General features: G+C 37.5%; 1 protein-coding gene and 1 non-coding gene across 2 annotated transcripts; both read right to left on the bottom strand.

The window, feature by feature from the left end:
• Positions 1-2,196: 2,196 nt before the first annotated feature.
• THE1 (protein kinase family protein) lies at positions 2,197-6,052 on the bottom strand. Its single transcript, XM_089614048.1, has 2 exons — positions 3,824-6,052; positions 2,197-3,245 (listed from the first exon to the last, which is right to left on the bottom strand). Exons 1-2 carry the CDS (start codon positions 5,554-5,556, stop codon positions 2,399-2,401), a joined length of 2,580 nt encoding a protein of 859 aa, XP_089470174.1. The 5' UTR covers positions 5,557-6,052; the 3' UTR covers positions 2,197-2,398.
• Positions 6,053-18,318: 12,266 nt separating this feature from the next.
• Positions 18,319-18,625, bottom strand: LOC149398219 (signal recognition particle RNA). Its single transcript, XR_016299455.1, has one exon.
• Positions 18,626-23,304: the final 4,679 nt, after the last annotated feature.

The following is a 23,304-nucleotide window of genomic DNA, read 5'->3' as shown; positions in this document are numbered from 1 at the left end:
CTAAAATCGTCGCTAAAGAGATTTAGCGACGATTATGGGGGTATTAGCGACGAAAAAAATCGTCGGTAATGGTGAGATTTGTTGTAGTGACAAAAGTAAAGTTAGAGATTATTTTCGTTTAGCTGTGAAGTAAAAAAAATATGATTTTTTTAACTTCACAGCTAAACGAAAATGATCTCTAACTTTACATAAATTTGAAAATTTGAAAAAAAAAAAATTGGTTTGAAAAATTTGGAAATCATTTGAAGATTTATTGAAATTTTATATTTTTATTGACATGAATTTCAATATATCTTCAAACGATTTTCATATTTTTCAAACCAATTTTTTTTCTTCAGATTTCGTAAAAACCAAAAATTGTTTTTTTTCTTAACTTCACAACCGAAAGAAAATGATCTCTAACCTTACTTTTGTGACCATTAAGTAAATACTAAAAATAAATACAATAGAAAAATAAAATGATATTTCATTAAAAGTATTTTTGTACAAACACATACAAAAAATGTTATACTTTTATATTAATTTTGACTTATTGAATTTTGGTCTTAAAGTATTGAAGAGATCATAGTTTAGAAATAATCTCAAGGAAAAAAATGCACATGGTTACGAAATTCGAAGTCGCCTAGAATGATGTTCAAACAAATTTCTTCTATCAATGTTTACTACAAAGTATTGCCACATAAAAATCCATGTGTTCACTGTCCGTTATGCAAATATATGTAGCAAAAGATAAATTTCATTTTCTAGACCTCCAAGACTATATCCTATAGTTGCAAAAATATCTAAAACTTGACTTTTGACTCAAATTCGGATAAAAATACTTTCTTAGTCTATTTTTTTCATCTTAAATCATCTTATTTCATCGAAAATCATTGAAAAACATCTTAAACTTCGAATTTCATCGAAAGTCATCGGAAATCATCTTAAATCTTCGAATTTCATCGTAAATCATCTTATTTCTTCAGAAACAGCTACGAATTTCATCTTAAAAAAATCTCAAAAATCTTAACTTTTCCAAAATCAATCCAAATCAATCTAAATCATCTAATTATCACTTTGATCATTATTAAAACTATCATACAATAATTCAAAGCGAAATAAAGATGAAAATCTTACTTTTTTGTCACTCTTATGAACGTCGGAATCCTAAATTTTAAAGAAAGAAAAAATCATTTTTAGTGAAAATGAGGGGAGAGTGAAAAAGAGAAAAATGGGCAGAAAGATATTTTTTTTCCGATTTTTTATTATAAATCCAATTTTAGATATTTTAGAATTATAAAGTCTAGCTTGGATATTCCTCCATTTTTTAAATCCAAGAAAAGAAATTTCTCTAGCAAAATATATGATTGATTGAGTAGCTTTATGCAAGACGACATAACCATATATATAATCTGATCGATAAATAGTCTGACCATTTACATCTATTGCTAAAAGAAAGTAATAGCGTAATTAGACTTTGTATATATTGCATCCACTAAACCATCGTCCCGTAGGTACTTTCTTCTTCTTCTTTTTTTACTTTAGTCCAAAAGGAAAAAACCCTTTTTCCGGCAGTACTTTTTTATTTATAAAGTTGATTGCGTGAGGCAAAGATTTTTATTCATTTTTTTGCTCACTCTTTTTTTATTCACTTTCGGGTAATGATAGTGCAATGTAATAAACAACAGCCAAAAGAATCTGACCACACAACTCATTTTTTTAATTTTCCAAATACGCCTTGTAAAACAAAAGCAATCCGATTCAAGTGATGTGGTTTTTTTGCTTTTGCACATGTCTTGTCCATAAAACAAAGCATGTCTCTTATCATATTCAGTTAACAATTGATATTGAGAATCCAAAGTCAATTAGCATATATTCAAATGTTGTCTTTCTATAAACTCTTCTCACAAACAATAGCATTAACATAAACAGCTCTGTTACTTATACTACAAGTAAACATTATCTTATTTTTTTTCCAGTTAACTAGCACCGCTGCAATGGAGAAACATGAACAAATTTTGAGACTCCGTCGTTTATCAGCACATTCAAATATCTTATTCTAATATATTTTCACAAACAGCTCTATTACTTGTAACGCAAGTAAGATCCTAGCATTCCAGATGAGCTACACCACTCTAATTCAATAAGAAACAGAATGAAGAACTTGCCAATTCTTATTAAAAAAAAAAATTGTATCAAGACGAAAAACAAAGGGGATTGATTTCTTTTCAAATGTTTGTCTTTCACTTTCTTTTCCTTTCCTTTCTCACTTATGTTTGTGGACTAACAATTAGCACTCACTCATTACCTTTATGATGAACACTTGACATATAATACAAAGTAAAAAAAAAAAAATTATATATATGAAAAAAAAAATTTGAATCAAAAGTGTAGTTCCATTTATTCATTTTTTTAATTTTCATCTCCCCCGGGGATTGACGAGCTGCGAGAACACGGCGCTTGTGGTGACATCCTCGTCCGTGGACGCTTCTCCTCTCCCGCCGATCACGCTCACGCTATTCTCAAACCCCTCGCCGGAATATTCCCCTCCGGCGGCGGCGATCGGGATTCCGGTGATGTGGTTGGTACTGCTGTCGAGCGACTCCGCCGCCGCAGCCGCGGCGGAAGCCTCCTGGAGCTGCAGCGCGTACTCGAGGTTCCACAGCACGTCTCCCATGGACGGGCGGTCCGCCCCGTGCTCGGCCAAGCACTTCTCCGCGGTCTCCCCGAACTTCCTCAGCGACGCGGGGTCCACTTTTCCCGCCAAATTCGGGTCCATAATCTGGTCGAGCATGCCCTTCCGCTGCCACGTCATCGCCCACTCGGCGATGTTGACCTGGTCCCGAGGGAGGACGGGATTCAGCGCGGGTCGGGTGCACAGGACCTCCATGAGGACCACGCCGAAGGAGTACACGTCGGACTTCTCGGTCAGCTGTTGCCTCCGGAAATACTCGGGGTCCAAATACCCGAAACTGCCCTTGACGGCGGTGCTGACGTGGGTCTGGTCTATCGCGGGGCCCGCTTTCGAGAGCCCGAAGTCGGCGACTTTGGCCACGAGGGCGTCGTCTAGGAGGATGTTGGTGGTCTTGACGTCGCGGTGGATCACCGACTGGGCCGCGCCCGTGTGGAGGTAGTGGAGCCCGCGGGCCGACCCGATGCAGACTTCGAGGCGCTGCCGCCACGTCAGCGGTGGGAGGCCCGCCCCGTACAGGTGGCTTCGGAGCGGCCCGTTCGCCATGTACTCGTACACCAAGATCATCTCCGACCTAAAAGATGTGAATTCGGTTAATAATCTTTTTTTTTTAATTACGCGCATGCTAACAAAAAAATTATTTAATCTAGCCGTCTTTATTTGATTTTAACCAATTTTTCGTTTGAAATTATCTGAATAGTTAGTTTTGATCAACCTTACATTGTACTAAAATCATCCCCGACCGAAAGACGTGAATTCGGTTTTTTTTTTTTTTTGTTTACTTGCATTATTTTTAATGGTTAAAACTAAAATAAATCTTGCATTGGAATTTTTCACATCTAGCCCTACCTCTAGCATTAGTTATTAAATTCGGTTAACCAAAATTTTTCATTTAAACTCGATTAATGTTATTCGTGTTTCAACCGATTAAAATCAACCTTAGCATTAGATTATTTTTTTTTACCTCTATGGATAAAATCGCGTGGTAAGAAAAATTACTTGACCTAGCACGCGGTTTTCCGATCCAAGTGTATCTAACTAATTCCTAACCAAATTCGCCGGTTAAAATTATCCGAACGGTAAATTAAATTTTAACCGAGATACTTCAAAGGTTTAAAATTTTCGATTAAAGGTTAACTTTTGTTTTTTTACCTCTCGTCGCAGTAGCCGATGAGGGAGACGAGGTGTCGGTGTCGTAGCTTGGAGAGCATCTCGATTTCGGTCCTGAACTCGGCCATCCCTTGCTCGGACCGCGGATTCCCTCGCTTCACCGCAACTTTGGTCCCGTCGTCGAGCGTCCCACGGTACACTCTCCCGAACCCTCCCACGCCCAATAACGACCCCTCGTCGAACTTCCCCGTGGCGTCCATGATCTCCTTGATGGTGAAGAACCTCCCGAGGCTCGCCGTCCCGAGCGAGATACAGCTGGCGGTCCCGCTCTTGTTCGAGTTCGTCGACATCTTCGTCATCATCGTCGTCATCGATCCCCCGTTGTACATCGGCAACGGAAGCCACGGGGCGTTCCCCGGCGACCCGTTCTCGTTCTCCTCGCCGGAGCCGACCCGTCTCCGGCGAGCCACGAAGACCAGAACCGCGACGAGGATCATCGCGGCGGACATTGCTCCGACGGCGCATCCGATGATGAGCCTCACCAGCCCCCGGCGGGCGCCGGAGTCCGGGAGGATTTTCCCGGCGGGGTTTTCTCCGGCGAGGCTCTTGACGTTATTGCTGAGTCGCATGATCTCGAGGCCGTTGAGGATCGCGTTCGAAGCACCGGCTATGGGATCGGGCCCCACGCTGACGGTCATGGTCGTGGGCGATTCGCCGGAGGAGTTCGAGACGAAGTCTTTGTAGAGAGGGACTTCGAGGTCGCCGGCGATTGACGACATGTCGAAGCTCGAGAGAGCCGCGTCGTCGTTGATGAAGAAGTTGAAGACGAGGACGTTGAGGCTCTTGCTGACCACGTCGCAGAAGTGGGCCCGGACCAAGTACTCGAACCGAGAGTCAACGCCCTCGAAGACCCACGTCACGTTGAAATTGTTGTTCGACACGTTCGCGTCTCCCATGGTCTCCGCGGTGGCGTAGACGAGATTCGGCGCGATCTCCGGCGAGACTCCCGGCGGGTATTTTATACTCGCCGGGTTGATCTTCACGCTTAAGGCCGAGCTATTCACGTGGAGGTACTTCTCGTCGGTCTCCCAAGTCCGGCCGAGAGTGTCGTTCTCCGGAGTTATCGCCGGCCCGCCCATGTTAAGCCGGTAAATAGTCTCCATGGCCAAATCGGATAAGCCGTTGAACGGAGTCGAGGGATTCACGTCAAGAGCTTGCTCCGGGAACACTTCGTCGGGGATCGAGACGACCTCGATGGCGTTCACAAACGCCACCGAGTTGTTCGCCGGGATGAAAGTCAACGTCAGCGAGTCGGCCGTGACGTTGACCGAGTACTCCTTGAAAACCACCTCCGACGAGGGTTTGCCTTGGAAGAAGAAATCTTCCATGAGGACGAACTTATCAGCGACCACGCTCATGGAAGCTCTCGCGAGGTTCTGGGTTCGGGTCTGGATCGGGTAAAAATGGAGTCGGATCCAGTGTCTCCCTCTCTGCTCGATCTCGAACCTGAACGAGCCCGTCGACGAGAAGACCCTCGCCGATTGGTGAATCGGAGACGGGACGTTCGCTGACGTGGACGACGCCGATTCGCCGGACTTCACGACCAGGGAAGAGTGGTCCGAGTCCGGTACGAAAGTCCTTCCTTGGAACGCGACGCTCTTCGAGGAGCCACAGGCTATCAAGTAATTGTCGATCGGAGTGAACGAAGCTATCGATAGAACGAGAAGGGAATGAGATAGTAATACCAATACTATCGTTATCTTCGTCATTCCCATTGTTAAATAAATGAAATTTCCCAAACCCAAAAATTGGTTACATTAGAGCAGCAATGTGTGTGTGGTGTTTGAAGAGAGGGAATTTAGGAGCCCCAGATCTGAGATAACGATATTGGGCGAGCAAAGTACCTCATGGAATATCTTTGGTACTATAAAGATATGAACTTTTTTTTTATCCCTAAAATTTGGACCAAGGCAATAGCTTTGCTCTTGAACCACTCACTCACTCACCGGAGAAGAAAGAATAAAGCTTTGAGCTTTAGTTTCAGGCAGAGTTCAGGAATAAAATAAAAATAAAAATGTGTTTATCTCGTCTAGAGAGAGACAGAGAGTTGGGCAAATTGGGTTTGGGTTTAAAGAGTTTGATTTGAAAAGAACAGAAAGAAAAGAAACCCAGTTGGAAATGAAACCCAACAAAGGTTCTGATTTTGGGTCTTTTTTGTTTTTTTTTTTTTTTTTATTAGTAGAAGTGGCTTTTGTGTGTAGGAGTGTGGCTATGAAAGCCAACCTTTCCAGGCTGTGTGATTAGGCTGTCATTTACATGGCAGAAAAGATGTGGAGGTCCCACAGGAAAAAAATTCCTAATTCATATTTCGTCGTAATTCCTAAACTAAAAAGAAATATGGAATTAAAAAAAAAAAAAAAAAAACAGCTGTTTTCATAAGGAGAATTGTGGGATGTGGGTTGATGATATGATTGATATCCAGAATCAGGATACGAAATATATTATTATCATTGTTAAAAAAAACAGGAAAAACCCATGAAAGTTCTTACTATGCTATCAGACTCTTCTCTTCTCTCGCCAGTCTTTCTTTCCGAGCATTTTGTACTGCATTTTTATTTTATCTTTTTATTTGTTTGTTAGGTTTTGTTGGTGGTGGAGTGGGTCTACTAAATATGTTTATTGATTGTATTTCAATTTTGTTCCTTTGAGACGAAATATTATGGTTACAAGATTTAAAGCGTATTAGAAAATACTGGTTTGGGTGTGTCAATGTGTGCTGGGCTTGGGACCGATATCCTTCTTCGTGGGACCCACACTTACGCGGCTTTGAGAGAGACAGAGGTGAGAAACGGCGTTGACGGATTCGTGACGCCGTTTCTTGGCTGTTGTTCCCTAAATTTTTTATTTTTTTTTATTCAATTGTTCCCTAACTATTATATGAGGGCGTTAATCATTTTTTCTTTCTTTCTAAACAGCAGCAATTTTTGGATTAAATCCCGAGGTGAACCGCATCTTTTCGTATATCGCATTCAGCACACACGGCGGGACAATCTCCGGCCAAGCCATATAACAACCGACAATTAAGACGTATGTATCCGAGCAAAAAAAATTAAGACGTATTTAGCTAAGTTGTGAGCAACTCTATTACAAATTTTTATGATAACACACCTTCAAATTCTCATAGTCCTTCTTGTGATTGATTTCATCTAGACTACGAAAAAATTGGATTGGATAAGGATTTTAGTCTAGCCCGCCTTTCTACCTGCTTATGTCCCTCGTAGAATTATCATGGCCTCTCAATTATCCTTAGGGGAGAATCCTCTACGGTCAAACCAAACTCGGGAGCAAATCACAACTCCTAAATGCTTCTGAGCCATACTACTCACTTCACGTCCTCCATCTTCTATATATGTCCATCGCATCGTCCATGCTAATCATCAGGTGACTTAGCACCGTCGGCGTCTACGTCAAAAGTGTGGGGTCGGATTCTCTCTCAGTGTAGGCTAAATCAATCTACCACCCTAAATTCCTCAATATAGTCATTGCCCCACTCCACCAACGTCGTCGGCGATCTACTTTTCTGTCCCGCCACCACCCCGTTTAGATTATTCCAAATGTGACACATCAAGGTTAAAAATTCGGAGTCTATTACCTAGAAGCTTGTAATGACGTAAAAAATTATTAGGTGGTGGAGGTGAAGAAACTGAGTCCGGCTAGCTTCCACACTTTGCGAACGTTCGGGCATCTTCAAAGTGCATGTCCTCAAACATAAGGCAATGGTTCTCCATGGACATACCACGTCTTACCAAAGTGGTTGTAGCTGGTATCCACCCATTGCACACCCGCCAAATTATATGTTTAATCTTCGGAGGGACCTTGAGCCGCAAAAAAAATTTAGCCACTTGTTAGAACTCTCCGGTCTTCACATAGATCATGTGACCACTTGCTCCATCGTTACCCGACACCCACTCTTGACTGTGTACTCCCCATCTGGAGAAATGTGTCACATAGTGACATCGAGAATACTTCTATCCAAGCAAGGAATACTAAGAATAGCTTCAACATGCTCAGTCTAAAACACGCCTCATATAAGGCCGAACTTATACAAAATTACAAATAGCTTAAGGTTGCATACCATTCCCCGGAAACAAGTTAAAGGTTGCATACATTTAGCCCCTCCGGGAGAAATGGTGGGTCTATATGGCCGAACTTACTCGGTCGTGGGATCCACTTGTCCTTCAATATATTCACCGACTCTCTGTCTCTAATACGCCAGCGAGATCTCGTCTGAAGAACTTCTCTACCCTACACAATGCTTCTCCAAATATATGAGTTGTTCAAACCAGGAAATGCCGACTAAAAATATTGACATCAGGGAAGTAGCAAGCGCAAAGTTTTGGTGACGTTAATCGTTCAATTTTTTTTTGTACTACATAGAGCACAAAATGATTTGATAAAGCCCACACTTAATTCTTGGTATCATCGTAAAATAAAATAACCGACATACCCATTGATATCATCCATCAACTTATTTTGATTATAGTATAGATAAGGATTAAAAAAAATCACTCATTGCAGTCGCGGCGCACTTAACATTTTATTGGAACTCACATTCCGTCTATGGTATACCCCAATATTTGACTAGCGTTAATGGTATATCATTAACGTATTGGTAAACCACATAAAAATGATATCTCGTGGGGTATTTGAGCAACAAACGAATTAATACGAGTGATATGCAATCTTTTATATTACATATCATCAATGAATTATACTTAATTTTTATTGATAAAACATTAAAATTATGATGAATATGAAGAATTTGTTAGTATCATAAAAAAAAATTCATTGCAGTATTCTCGATATTTGTGGTATGTACGATTTAACATTGTTGATAAATTCGCGGCATTTGTTCAAATTTTGAAACATACCACAATAGATGTTTAAACTGCCGCAAGTGTGGAGAAAGTGGGATATTCATATCCCGAGCGTTATTTTAGGTACATATTTTCAAATTATATCGTCGTATAATTGTTGTTAGGGCTATAATGAGCAACCTTGTTTATTTTGTCTGTAACGTTTACTCTAGTTTTTATTGAAATTTATTGTTTTTTTTTATATTAGTATCATAAATATAACTTCATTAATTCTTTTTATCATTTATTTATATGTTTATATTAAGAATATCATTCATGTGAAAGAAATGCATTGTAGTATTTATAATATAAATAAAAAATAAGGTTGCCCATGATTAGGTTCAGTCTCAAATTGGCAGATCATAATTTAACCGGTTGGAAAATTTGAGATTGAACCGAACCGTTTAAAAAAATACTATAAATCAACTCAAATGTTTTAACCGGTCCAGTTTAGTTTATATTAGCATAATCATTCTCTCAACTAACTTGTTCAACAATAACTATTTGTCTAAATGTATTAATTTTTTTAAGGGCGTTCTAAAAATATGGCAAAAAACACACTTTTTGTTTTTTTGTTTTTTTTAGCTCATGTTTGCCAAACTTTAGTAATATAGCTAAACGGACACATAAGCAAAAAAAATATGATATGCTCTTATTTATTAACAAATTCGTCACTTTCTCTCTCTTACTTTTTACTTACACTTTTTTTTATATAAAAACTTCAAAAAACTAGATCTATCTCATATGAACTCGAAATTGAGTGATTCTAATTCCTACGGATTCGTGATGCCGAGATCTTCAAAAATAGATCCATTGTGTTTGATGAAAAATCATGTTTAAGGCCATAGATGTAGAAAAATCACGTTACTGCCTTAGACATGGAAATAACTGAAAATTTTCGGAAATCATCTGGAAATAAATGGAAACGTAAACATGATGCATTAAACATGATTTTTCATTAAACACAATGGTTCTATTTTGAAGATCTCAGCGCCACGAATTTGTAGGATTTGGAATCACTCAATTTCGAGTTCGTATGAGATAGATATTGATTTTTGAAGTTTTTATGGAAAAAAAATGTTTGAAAAAAAGTAGGAGAGAGAATGTGGCGAATTCAAAACAAGAGAGAGAAATTGATGAATCTAGAAAAAAAAAACGTTATATTTATTTAAGGACAAATATGAAATTTCAACCAATTACCTCTAATGTCACCTACTATAATTGACTATTTTTCTAAAACTCTCCAAACGTGGGCTGAATCTCAAAGCTTGAGTTTAAGATGGCCTAGTTAGTTACAAAATCCTTTTTTTAAAGTTGAAAATGATCTGATTTCGATTTAAACTACAACTTTAATTTTTAAATCATGTTAGATTAGATCAAAATAGATAAAATATTTGAGATCTAACCGTCAGTTTTTAAAACTGATGGCCAATCCAATTTACTTTTTTCTAATTATTTTGTACGCTCCTGAATAATCAAGATTTATGTCAATATATTATATACATTTCGATGGATAAATTATCCTGCAGTATCCATGCTTTCGATTTATCTGAAATATGTTTTCTTATGTATGCATGTAAATGAGTTCTCTATAAATTAATTGCATTTCAAATCCAAATTAGATTAGATAAAAAAAAATATTTGAGATCGAACCGTCAATTTTTAAAACTGATGGCCAATCCAATTTACAGTTTTCTAATTATTTTGTACGCTTCTAAATAATCAAGATTTATGTCAATATATTATATACATTTCGATGGATAAATTATCCTGCAGTATCCATGTTTTTGATTTATATGAAATACGTTTTCTTATGTATGCATGTAAATGATTTCTCTATAAATTAATGGGTTTTTTTGTAAATTAATTGCATTTCAAATTATTGTTTAGTTTGATTATTGATTTTTTCTAGGAACTTTTTTTTTTTTTTTTTAATTATTGACACAAATGAGCTCACTTTTTTCATTAAAGATGTGAGTATACAGCAAATTATCTTAATATTTAAAGACTAATTTCAAAGAGAGAAGAAAACCTAAAATAAAGAGAACAAAAAAAGAGCCAAATGATAAAAATAAAAAAATAAAAAAACAGAAAAAAATCTAAAAAAATTACCACGTGTCGCACGCGTGGCGATCTCATGATAAAACTTGGAAAATTGTTTGCTACTTATTATCTATGTAATAGCTAAAAGTATAAACACATTGATCAAAGTTTGACCAAACACATCATTTCGTGGGGTTTATATCTTTTAACCCTTTTTACTTTACAAGTCTTGTAATAATAAGAAATCTTTAAGTATTCGCTTTAAGCCTTTCAAAATACGTAATTATGAGTTTATTTTACGCCCAAATTAAGATGTGTGAGTGAAACATTGAACAACCACTTTTCACTTCGTACCTTGACGTGCTTGCTTTCAACATTATAATATGGAAACCACCAAACAAAGCCCATGTGACGTGAAATGATGGTGTGAATAGGATTCTTATACTTGTACCTAAGTACGTGTGTGTAATAAATCATACAATCGGATTGTTTACATATTTTTGAAGCATGTAAAAACATCTATCGTAATACACATTATGTTGTTATCCACCTATTTAAGAATATCATGGATACTTATCTTGGAAAATAGTTGCCATCATTTGATGTATAAATGCAATCATTTGACATTTTTGTCCTCGAAAACAAGTGAAATGGTTGAGGTATAAGACTTTGCTTGGTGACCCATGGTTAATTCTAGCTCGTGTACTGTCGCTACAAAGAAAGGATTTTATTGACACGTGACATCAACAAAATATTGTATAGTGGTGTTTCAAGTGGTATGCTTGAATAGTGGAGTTTGGTTTTTTTTTTTTTTTTTTTTTTTTGAGAAAACAAGTCTCCGACCTTAGATATCATTAGGCATTTCCGCCAAAACTCGCTCTTGTAAATCAAGAGGAGGCAAAGAGTTCCAAATTACATCCGAGACAAAATAAAGAGCTTTCTTGGCAAGGATATGAGCAATAGAGTTACAGCTACGTGGAATAAAAACCACTTTACACCAACAAAAATTGCTCATAATGCTAAAAATGTCCACCAAAACAAGACCAACTTCCGTCGGCGGCGCCATAGTAGCATGAATAAATTTCACCATCGTCTCGCAGTCCGATTGCACCAACACCCGCGTGAACCCTCGAGTTAGAGCTTCTTCAAGTCCTCGCCGAATCGCCACCGCTTCCGAAATCAAGGGGCTGTAACTTCGGTGTAGCGGAGCACTGTAGGAGAGGAGAACAACACCAGAAGAATTCCGGAAAATACCTCCCACTCTGCCATTCCCGCCGTTGCTCCCGGTCGCCGCGTCAACGCTTACCGCCACGATGTCCGGAGGAGGAGGAGGCCACCGGGGTTTTTGGTGGGGAGCAGCCCGAGTAACGTTTGGGCAGCCGGACGCTCGTCGGAACTCACCAAGGAACCCAATGGCATCGTTGATGATTTTGGTTTGAGAATTGTAATTGTTGGTAAAGATAAATGTTGCGGCAAGTAGATTCCTCAATTATATTGTTAATGTAAAAAATGTAATTTTTAAGAAACACGTTGAACGCAAATGGAAATGAAGTACACAAAAAACGTATCAAATCTTTGGAGTTCAAAATTGTATTCATAATTTTAAACACAAATCTTTTGAGTTGAACATGATATACAAAAAAAAAAAAAAAAAAAAAAAATCTATCAAATCTTAGCCACGATCCGTGCGAGAATCGATGTTGTGTTGTATAACTTGTATTTGAAGCCTCTATAAAATTTCTTCTTTTGTTTTATTTTCATTCAAGTAACGACTTGTATCCCTGGCCGTTTTGCTAGATTGATATTGAATTCCTTATGCGCAGTGACGGATCTAGGTGGGGGCCAGGGTGGGCCAATGCCCCCCCTCAATTTTTGAAAATTATTTTTTTAACCCTAAATTTTTATATTTTTTTATAATTTTACCCCTAAATTTTACTAATAATTATGTTTTTGACCCAAATTTGTAAGTTTTTTTTCAATAATGCCCCTCCTAAAAAATATTTCTCAAATTTGCCCCCTCTTAATTGAAATCCTGGATCCGTCACTGCTTATGCGATTCAAAATTACATCAGGTTCAGTTCATATTATTGTTCGATGTATGAAATGAATCTGAAAAAAATATTTTATATCAAATTTTATTTAAATTGACGCTATAGAGAAAAAAAAACATTTTATTTTTCCTTAAATCTTGATTTGTCGTTACCATGACCTGTTCACCGTTAAAGATAACTGACGTTGGACCGTCCACGTCCCACCTCAATATCCGTTTAACTTTATCCTGACGTCTTTTTTTTTTTTTTTTTTTTCAGACCTAACGTCTCTCTTGACTTCATAGTCAAGCACATGGTCACAACTCACAAGCACAGCCCATGAACCACCAAATCACTCTCACACCATTTCTGGATTACTTTAATCAATTTGTTTTTAGTCAAATAATTCCTTAATCCGTCCTCTTACTAATAATTTGCATAATCAATCTGACGGTGATCTTTGTTGATACTTTAGATTTTGGAAAGAGACATGTATGACAATAAGATGTCTCTCGAGCATTATCATATTACGTTATCTTTTTTTGTCAAAGAATTATCACATATATATATATATATATATATATATATATATATATAATTGTATCTTAGTCCCTTCAAATAGTTCTTCTACATATTTGTTTCTTATTTTATTTGATTTTTATAAGGCTGAGTGATTTTTTTTTTTTTTGTAACAAACTTGAAAATTTAGTACTTTTTATTATTATTTATGGTTTCAAACAACTATTAAAAATATTCTCAAATTCATCTTAATTTAATTTTTAGTCCTTTTAATTTATTTATTTTAGTCCCTCTTAAGTTAGTTGTCGGCTCTTGCCCATAAGAAATAGGGCACATACTCCACAATAATATGATTTCATGGTAAATATGTAGAGGATATTCAGTGGTGGATCAAAATTCGGAAAGGGGGGGACCAAAACTAAATTTAGGCTTAAATTTTTTTTTTTTTTTTGGGGCCCAGGCCTAGGATATTATCTATTTACCTTTTATAAAATAGATATTTTTTACGACATAAATAATAAAAAAATGTCGATTTTCAAGACTGATTAGATATTTTATAAAATCCAATCATCTGATCAAATGTGAAGTCTGAGATTGTGCACAAAACGCTAAAAGTTGGTAATAGAAATTTGATTGATAACAAAGAAAAATTTAAAAATCCTATAAGAATTAGACACGCAATGAGTTGGAGATAAATGACGCGACAAAAAGATGCATATTTGGCGAAAACAAGTGACGACGTGTACCGCCAATCACGGTGGTCCATGAATTAAGCCATACGGCGCGCCGCACGGTATCATTTTCCCCATCGAGAGCCTCTCCTATTTTGGTGATTCTAGTGCATGTCAAATGTCAACACCTCAACTAAAGTCAACCCTAAACCCGAAGTTGTTAAGCTAAAGAATTAGAGACGCTTTTGTGTTGCTAAAGTGAAACTAAAGATGCTTTTTACTATGTTTTGTTTAAATTTTTTATTTTTATATTCTAAAGTAATCACAAACATGGGGACACAAAATGACCTACCGATTAAGTTCCAATTATTGGTTTATTAAAAAAACACAATTATGTATAATATTCTATTGCGACGAGTCTCTAATTCCGTTACATGCGCATGCTAGAAAGGAAGGGACGTACATAATGTAACAAACTATCAATTATTGCCTTAACATTGTTATGAGTTATGACTCACCATGATATAAAAAAAAAAACTAATGGTAAAATCTAATCTCATTTAGGATTATTGTTGTCACTCGTTTTCGAAAAACGATTTAGAAACTCGAACGGTTCGACCCGAAGTCGCACCAAGTGATCGCGTTCGAATCTAGGTGTCTTGAACTCAGTATCCCGAGTTCTTCTCCAGTCACGTATCGTCCTTCGCGTTCTCCAAAGCGTCTTGAAAGTAAGAAGAAGAGAAGAGCTATAAAGGAAAAAACAGAGGCGTTGCGCTTGTTTTCCTCTCCGACGCACAACATTAAGAGGATTAAGGTGAAAAATAGAGGTATAAGTGTTTAGATGACAAATTCGAGTGAAACGAGCTTTCGCATAGCTTCAGCAACGTTTCAGGACTCAAAAATGCATTACCTTAAATTTGATGTCGAGGTCCATATATATAGACCTTATGGACGTCCCTTGAGGGTCAAGGAAAGCCCTCAGAGACGCCCTTTGGCCGAGCGACCAGGAGACGTGGCCGAACGGCCTGACAGTCGAGCGCTGTGGGCCGAGAGGCCGTCGGCCTGGGACTGTGGGCCGAGTGGGTGGACAGTCTGGAGGTGCTTGGACCTCTCCTAACAGGGTCCGGAGATGCTTCCGAAGATTCGTCGCGCCGTTTCGGAAGGTCGGAACGGAAGGATAACGGTTATTACAATTTTCTTGCAAATATATATATATATAATATATATATATTATATATATACATCTTTATATTTTTTTTATTTTGGCTGAGCATGGAAGTAAACACTTAAAAAATATTTAAGTTAGATTAGTGTCCTTAGAAATTTGAACTTGCGAGAATTTAGTAAAATAGACGAGCTTTTGAATTAATTGAATAAATATTTAAGATTTATTACAAAATGTGAAAATTTGGCTAATATATTGATTCAATAAAAAACTATTGAAAGTAAAATATCTTCCATATTTTCATCATCAATGGATGATATATATAAGTAGAAAAAAATCGATCGTATATTGACCGTACCACTCTAACAAATTCGTTCTCGTATCTTGTTAGCTAGTTAGTCGTGAGATTTTTAGCTAGAGACACAAGATCATTCTATCATTATTGATGCTTACGCGGAGTGAAAGGGACGAGATTTGAGAGGAAGTTTCATGGAGACCGACAAAAAGAGAGAGAGAGAGAGAGAGAGAGAGAGAGAGAGAGAGAGAGAGAGAGAGAGAGAGAGAGAGAGAGAGCATGTGCTGAATGGCTCACTGTCATGCAACTTCAAAAGCCTCCCACACGTGGCTGACGTTTTTTTGTTTCTCTCATATGAAAAGATTACGTCTTTTCGTTTTCACTCGCATGAGTGTTTTTCCCTCTGGCCACGTCATCACGACCAAGTCTATTTTGTGGGACCTGGTTTTTGTTTTGTTTGAGGGGCTATGATGACCTTTGGCCCATTTGTATAATATGGGCTAATCTTTTAGATACATAACCAAAGGGCTTTTTTCCATTCCATTCAGTCCATGTTAAGTGAAATGGTTCACACATTTTTTTTTTTTTTTTTTAAATAACATAACTTGGCCTATGCTATCATTCAATCGGCCCCAAAACTTCATGTCGAAGTCAACAAAACAAAAGAAATTGAGAGGTGTCACACAATTACGATATTGTGTCATTGTGTGGTGTGCTTGTAAGAATGTTATCCCAACTTGGGGAAACTTTAACGTTCCTTTGAAATCCGGAAAATATTAGGAAAAAAAAATTAAAATTCCTTGTGTTTTCTTAACTTTGTTTGAATTGAAAAAAATTAGAGAAATTTTATTTTTACTGTTTCCAAACATAATCAAGAATTTTGATTTTTTCATGCATTCTCCCTATCACTTTTTTCTTTCAAATTTTCACTTCTCCCATATTTTCTGAGTTTCAAACGGAGACTTAGAGAAATGACATATTAAAGTCCCTCTTCACTGCCTTTTCCGAGTAATATAATGAACAAAATAAACCTAGCTAGGTAGCTTAGATAAGATAAAACACTAAACACAGATATTTGCTTATTTTATGCATACTTTCAACATAAAATAAATAAATACTTCTAAAAAAATAGTAGATTTTATACACTTTTCAAACTTGATTCGGAACGAGATATTGAGTGTTTGTATGTTCTTTTAAAGGTTTTTAGTCAGATTATATAGCTATATATATTTGAGCAATTTCGGAGTAACTCGGGACATTTTCGAACACACAATGTGATCATATTTAAAATTATAAGACTTAAAGGAACCCCATAACGCGTCACAAGATGCTTTCCCGTGACAAACATCACAGAGGTCTACCGCACCGAACGCAAATCATTATACCTCAAGGCTCCATTTGGAACCAGGAAAATTAGTGGTAAAAGAAAATAATAATTTTATACGAGGTCCTTAGTTGGCTCCGTCAGTATCCGTGTTTGTGTCTATTTTCTCTCTTTCCCTTCTTATTTTTCTCTCGTTTTCCACAATTTTCAATGACTACATAGAATTTTGGTTTTCACTTATTTTCCTTTCAATTTTTTCTTTTCTCTCATATTTTCATTTTCTCTTACATTTTTCGAGTTTTAAACGGAGCTTGAGTGAAGAATTGAAGTGGTTTAAAAGTCATATCACTGGAAGAAAAAAAAAACGTGAATCACACTTTATAGTAAAAAATCTCATTGTACGTCATTGAATATTCAGGCCGTATAAAATAATGATATTTAGGGATCCTTAATTTTTTTGTTTCTTCGTTAAGAAGTTTGTATAGAAAACTTAGTTCTATAATCGTTTTTATTTTAAGTATTGTTTGGAGCTAGAATTATGGATAAAATTTTACAATAATAATAAAATTGAGAATCTAAATACTTTGTATAAATATTGACAATTGATAGAGGGAAAACATTGTGTAATGGTCTCCTACCAAACTTAACAAGTGGATTTATACATATATAACTAAGGGGCATACTGGATATAAATTCCTAACTCCCTCTCTCTCTCTCTGTATGTGTATATATATATATATATATATATATATATATGTGTGTGTATATATATATATGTATGTATAGGTGTGTGTGTGTGTGTATCAGCGTGTGTGTAACTAACAAAACAAGTGAAGTTTAGATTACAACTAATAAATTCATGATCTAGGCTAGTAAACTCGAATTGTATAGCACATGAATACAATTTTGTAGTATTGAAGCTATTATTATCATGTATAAGAGTTTGTACTTTTTTTTATTTACATCATAAATACATGGTTCTAACTTCTACTTCTAACTTTGCCTATGCTCTAATACTTGAATCTCTTTTGTCTCACGCATAGACATGGATAATGGCCAGCGCTAAAGCCTATATAGTATAGTAGTAATTAATAAAAGAAGTACCATACGTAAGAGTTTGTGGGAGTTTCTTATCAGGGAAAATATAATAGATATAGTAATTATACTTGTTATATCCTGTAAATATAAAAGATGCGTAGGGGTTTCCTACTACGGGAAAAAAAATAAAATAACGATAGGGTGCCTTTTTGTCAAACCAAATATATGAAAGAGTTTCTAGAAAAAGAGAAATATATCACTGGTTTCCGTACAATTATTTTGCTTCTTGCTAATATCTTATCTTCTCATTAAATAACATGGTGAAGTGTCCCCATGAACCATACATGACTGGACTAATTGAAGTATTAAACATGCAATCGACATGAACGTGTCTTTTCAAATCGAAAATTAAAACCATATACAAAGTTGAAACTTAAGAGATAGGACAAGGTAAGAATAAGATTCTATTTTGTTAATTAATCATGAATCTTACTGGGTCTTTTTATTTATTATTATTTTTTTAATCTTCTTTTTTAAAAGTTGGTGGTTCGATCTAAGAAGGCCCAGAATGCCATGGTGGATCAGAGAGGGGCACTGGCCCGTAATCCTCCCATTGCCGAAAGCGGGAAGTAATCGCTGCTCTGTAAAACCAGCTTCACGCATTGCCCTCCGCTCTAGGGGCCACGCAATCTGGGCCTTCGTCCAAATCACATGGCCCAACTTCCGGTTTGGAAAGGGCGGACTAGAATAAAGCCCAACTCTGAATCGATACTTTGGGCCCAATCGATGTCCCACCAACTTAATGCCCCCACATGGGTCACAAGCTCACATTATAAGCTCGACGAATCTTATTGTGTCTGTTGTTGTAATTTAGTTATTTTATTTCACAAAAGGACTGGGCGAGCACAGATCCATATTTTTTTTAAAGAACAAAAGGGCCTCCCTAAAATCTCTCGCCCCCCTAAAAAAGTGCGACGAAGAGGAAAGAGCACCCCTTACCTCGCATTCAAATCGGCCTTAGCGAAAATAGTGTTCCGCACAAGGGGCGGAACATCCCTTAGAGTATAAAAATCCGAAAGCCGAGTATTGACTGCCCATTGACAAAAAGCGCGGGCTACATAAGTCGACTTTCTACTGGTCTAAACAAAAATAATAGAATTAATAAAACTTAACACTATCTAGAATAACAGCAAACATAGGATTAAGTCTCCAATCCAGACAAAAAGACTTTTGGTGCAGAGCCAACATCACAGACTGATTGTCCCCTTCAATATGCACCTCCTTCAGGTTCTTGAACTTAGGTAACAAGAGAGCCAGGTGGACACCTATCATTTTTTCTTCAAGAGTCGAGCTAGCATGAATAGGACTATGCCACATCCATTTGACTCCCCCAAAACCGTCTCTTGCAATCACTCTGACCGCGGCACATCTAGATCCAACAACCGCATCGACATTAATCTTGAACAACCCCCTGACCGGACCTGACCAATTAGAGACTTCACTTGGCGGCTGCGAACCCCCACTGTGGCGCTGCCTCGCAACCAGGGAACCTTTCAAGGCAAAAGCTCGACATCTATTCACTGCCTTACTCCAATCTTTGACAAAAAGGCTTGAAGATGCAAGCGTTCCTTCAATCCTAAATTTCTTTGATAATAGCCACTGATCGGAACAAAACTCCTCTGAATTGCTCGAGAGCATAGCCCATTCATCCAGTTGCGCAGCAACTCAGAGATAGCCACAAACCCCGATGCGTTCTCTGGAAAAACCCATTTCTCCCCAAAAGCTTTAGCTAAAACTTCGCGCAAAATCGTAGAAAAAAATAAATGAGCTCCAGTTTCTTCCCCAACGCCACAGATCCGACATTTATTAGATTTGTCGATGTCTCACCTGAGAAGGATGATTGCTGTATGAATACAATCCGTTGCAATTCCCACATAAAATTTCGATTGCGTTGTGGATCGAGAGCTTCTAGATACGCGCCCACAACCCATCAACAGGGGCCAAGGGGCCATTGAGAATTCTGGTTGTAAACTTGACGCTGAATAACCCAGAATGGGTGGCCATCCATATCAGACAATCATCCATGGGCTCATGAAGAACAAGCAAGCACATAATGCCAACTCTCCAATCCGTCGGAACCACAAAGTTGATTTTTCAGGATCCCACTCGCGAGATCCTTCCTTAAACAAATCGGTGACCAAGAGATCATCTTCTCGGAAAGATTCTCCATTCCCCTCGGTAAGAGGAAAGAAGCCCACAAGTCTTTAATTATAGAGACTTGGCTCCTAGAACCTATGATAAAATACAACCAACCCTTTTGTGGATAAAATGTCTCTCCAGGCAATAGAATCTTTAGAGGACAGGCCGTCCTCCAGAAATTTGACTTTGGAGCAATACTTTTTCCTGAGGAGCCGGACCCATAAAACATTTTTTTTAGTCGCTACATGCCATCCGATCTTAGCCAAGAGAGCCGAAATTGTATCCTCATGTTTTCGAAAACCCAACCTACCAACTTCTTCGGGTTTACAAAGCTTATCCCACTTAACTAGGGATAAGTTATTACCACTATCACTATTGCCGTTCCACCAAAATTTTCTTGCCATTTTATCCTAGGAACGACAAAAATGTATTGGGAAACTTGTACGAAGCCATAGCATTGGATCACCAATTTCTCTAAAGTCGTTCTCTAGGCTTTAGAATTCGCCTTCGCTATTCACCATTAAGCCGATTGAACACTTTCTTCTTCAAATACGCAAAGGAAGCTGACTGACTTCTCCCGTTCACAAGCTCGCATTCGTTCATAGTAAGACGGTGGCAAATAGACCTACGAACCTCCAAATCACAGTTTTTAGAGAAAATGATACCATATTTCTCGAGGATTGACTTTTGACTGGACCACCGACAATAATTACATAAGTCCAAATGTCTTTTATCTCGCAATCCTTCGCCCGACAAAAAGGAATCGTGTTGTCGGCAAACATGATATGAGAGATTGGCAGAACACTTTTCCCCGTACAGATAATATGGAACGTCCTCGTCTTATCTTCTCTCGCCAAAAGCCAGCTAAGAATCTTGGACACCAAGATGAAAATATAAGGAGAAAGAGGATCTCATTGCCTTAACCCTCAGTCAAGCTTGAGAACTTTGAGCAGACTTCCATTAAGGAGGATATAACTAGACGTCGTGCACACACATTGCTCAATGATCTCCACAACTCTCGGGGAGAACCTGAAGCATTTGAGCACCGTGAAGAGATATCCCCACTTAACCCGATCATAATTCTTGCTCATGTCAATTTTTATGCCACGAGACCACCCTCGCATTTTAAACAACGCATTTTGTCCATGACTTTCTCTAGCAAGGATAGAATTCTCTGCAATCCAACGGCCGAGCATGAGCCGATTGGAATGGGGATATAGGTCTACTGAGGAGACCACAAAGCCGACCGGTGATGATCCTTGTAATGACTTTGAAGCTAAAGTTGCATAGGTTAATAGGCCTAAACTTGTCGAAAGAATCCGCTCCTCCGATCTTTGAAATGAGATCAACATGGGCCTCGCTCAAGGAAGGGTCGAGCTTCCTCGTAGAGATTTTTTTGAAGAGCTCAAGACCTTCAAGATCACTCGAAAAATTTGGCTCCGAAGATTTGAAGAGTTCGAGGAACTTCCTCTCCAAAAAATTGCTAATCTGGCCCCGGGTGTCAATCCATTCCATGCGATCCTCGAACAAACCACCAATAAAGTTCCTTTTCCTCCGAATCACGGTAGAGGTGCGGAAAAATCAGATATTAGCATCCCCATCTTTGAGCCAAACCTCTCTATACTTTTGTCTCAAAACTCTCTCTTCCCATTTTTGTGCAAGTGTAACCTTACCTAATTCAACCTTATTAAAGGTAATGTTTCCACCACGTCCTCCCAACTGATGCAATTAGGAATGGCAACGGGTACGGGTTTTAGCGGGTACACCATACCCGTACCCGTACCCGCCAAAAAAAATACCCGTTAGCCCATACCCGTTAACCCGTTTATTTAAACGGGGCGGGTAACGGGTATACCCGCCGGGTGACGGGTGCCAAAAATATGCACCCGTTAACCCGTTAACCCGCTTTTTTTAATAAAAAAAAAATTCGACTCATATTATAAGAAAAAAATTGTCACTACTACATAGGTTATATAGTAGTATAAAAGCTGAAATTATATGTGTGAGAGTACGTATAAGTTATATCGAAATTCTATGATTTTTTTTTAATGTTTACGGGTCGGGTTAACGGGTCGGGTATGTTATTTCCGCCACCCGACCTGTACCCGCTAAATATGATAACGGGTATTACCCGTTAAACCATTTGAGCGGGTATCACCCAGCCCGTTCAGTTCGGATACCCGACGGGCTAACGGGTTTCGGATTAAACTGCCATTCCTAGATGCAATGTGGAAAGACATGGAATTTATGCTAGTTTGGGACCTATTTGTCAAAAATTAATTTAGACATAGTAAATCTTGAAAGGAAACAACCAAATAAGCAAAATTCGGCACTTTTCCGAGGTAACGGTTCTTGTTTTGGCCGAATTCCATCAATAAGATTATCAAAACATCAATTTTCTATATATATATATATATATATATATATATATATATATATATATATATATATATATATATATATATATTTTACAATTTATCTATTTTTCGGATTTTAGATTTATTTTGGAACTTGCTTTTATTCACACTTGACTTCCCTTTATTTGTCTGCATTTATAGATTGTAATGCAAGGCTCCATAGATACTTTGCGCCTTTATTTTTTCATTCCATTCTTGAAAATTACAAATTAAACCCTTATTGGGATTTTTACCTATTGTGTTTTTCATTTTCTCCTATAATACACCAACCAGCCTCTTTTTTTTAAGATTCGAAAAATTCAAATGACGGAGATGACGGAAAAACCCATGCCACTCGAAGCGGGGATCAATCTTTTTGCAACCGTGTTGTGGTGTTGCACGGTGGGATAGCAATCGGCTTAAACAAGACACGATCTTAATTGCAGGAGTATTCAAAGATCATCTAAGAGCAATGAGTGGAAGATATGCACTATGTATTCTCAAGCTAATTTGTTTGATTTCAACTACATTTCAAGAAAAAAAAAAATATGAAAAATAAAGCGGCCACTTACATGTAAAATCCATCGAATAAAAAAACATTAAATAAAAAAAAAACGTTTTAAACAAATATATCAACACATCAAATCAAAATAAACTATATATGTATGTACATCGACAATACTATGGTCACGTCGTAATTCGCACGTCCATACGATACATACAAGAAATGTATTAGTCATATTAAAGTCATGTACATGCATGCTAAGAAAACCCTCTAGACTCTCTAAAGTCGTTCAAAATCTTAGTCAATATTCAATCTTTATTATTTCTAACAAAAATACTATGCGGCCTCGGTGATGATAATATATTGATATAAGCTAAAACAATTTAAATTAAACGAAAACAAAAAAAATTCAAAGCTCCCTA

This window comes from Urtica dioica, chromosome 5 (assembly GCF_054948205.1).
Source record: "Urtica dioica subsp. dioica isolate 48M chromosome 5, U.dioica_male_clone48M_v1_H2, whole genome shotgun sequence".
Taxonomy (NCBI): Eukaryota; Viridiplantae; Streptophyta; class Magnoliopsida; order Rosales; family Urticaceae; genus Urtica; species Urtica dioica.
The sequence above is the reverse complement of the archived record's forward strand: the minus strand, read 5'-3'. Positions and strand labels throughout refer to the sequence as shown.

Bases quoted from the DNA above. Each gene is read 5' to 3' on its own strand.
- THE1 (XM_089614048.1), bottom strand. From the start codon at position 5,556: ATGGGAATGACGAAGATAACGATAGTATTGGTATTACTATCTCATTCC. The intron at 3,246-3,823 runs GTAAAAAAACAA...CACATCTTTTAG, and splicing joins ATCGGCTACTGCGACGAGAG to GTCGGAGATGATCTTGGTGT.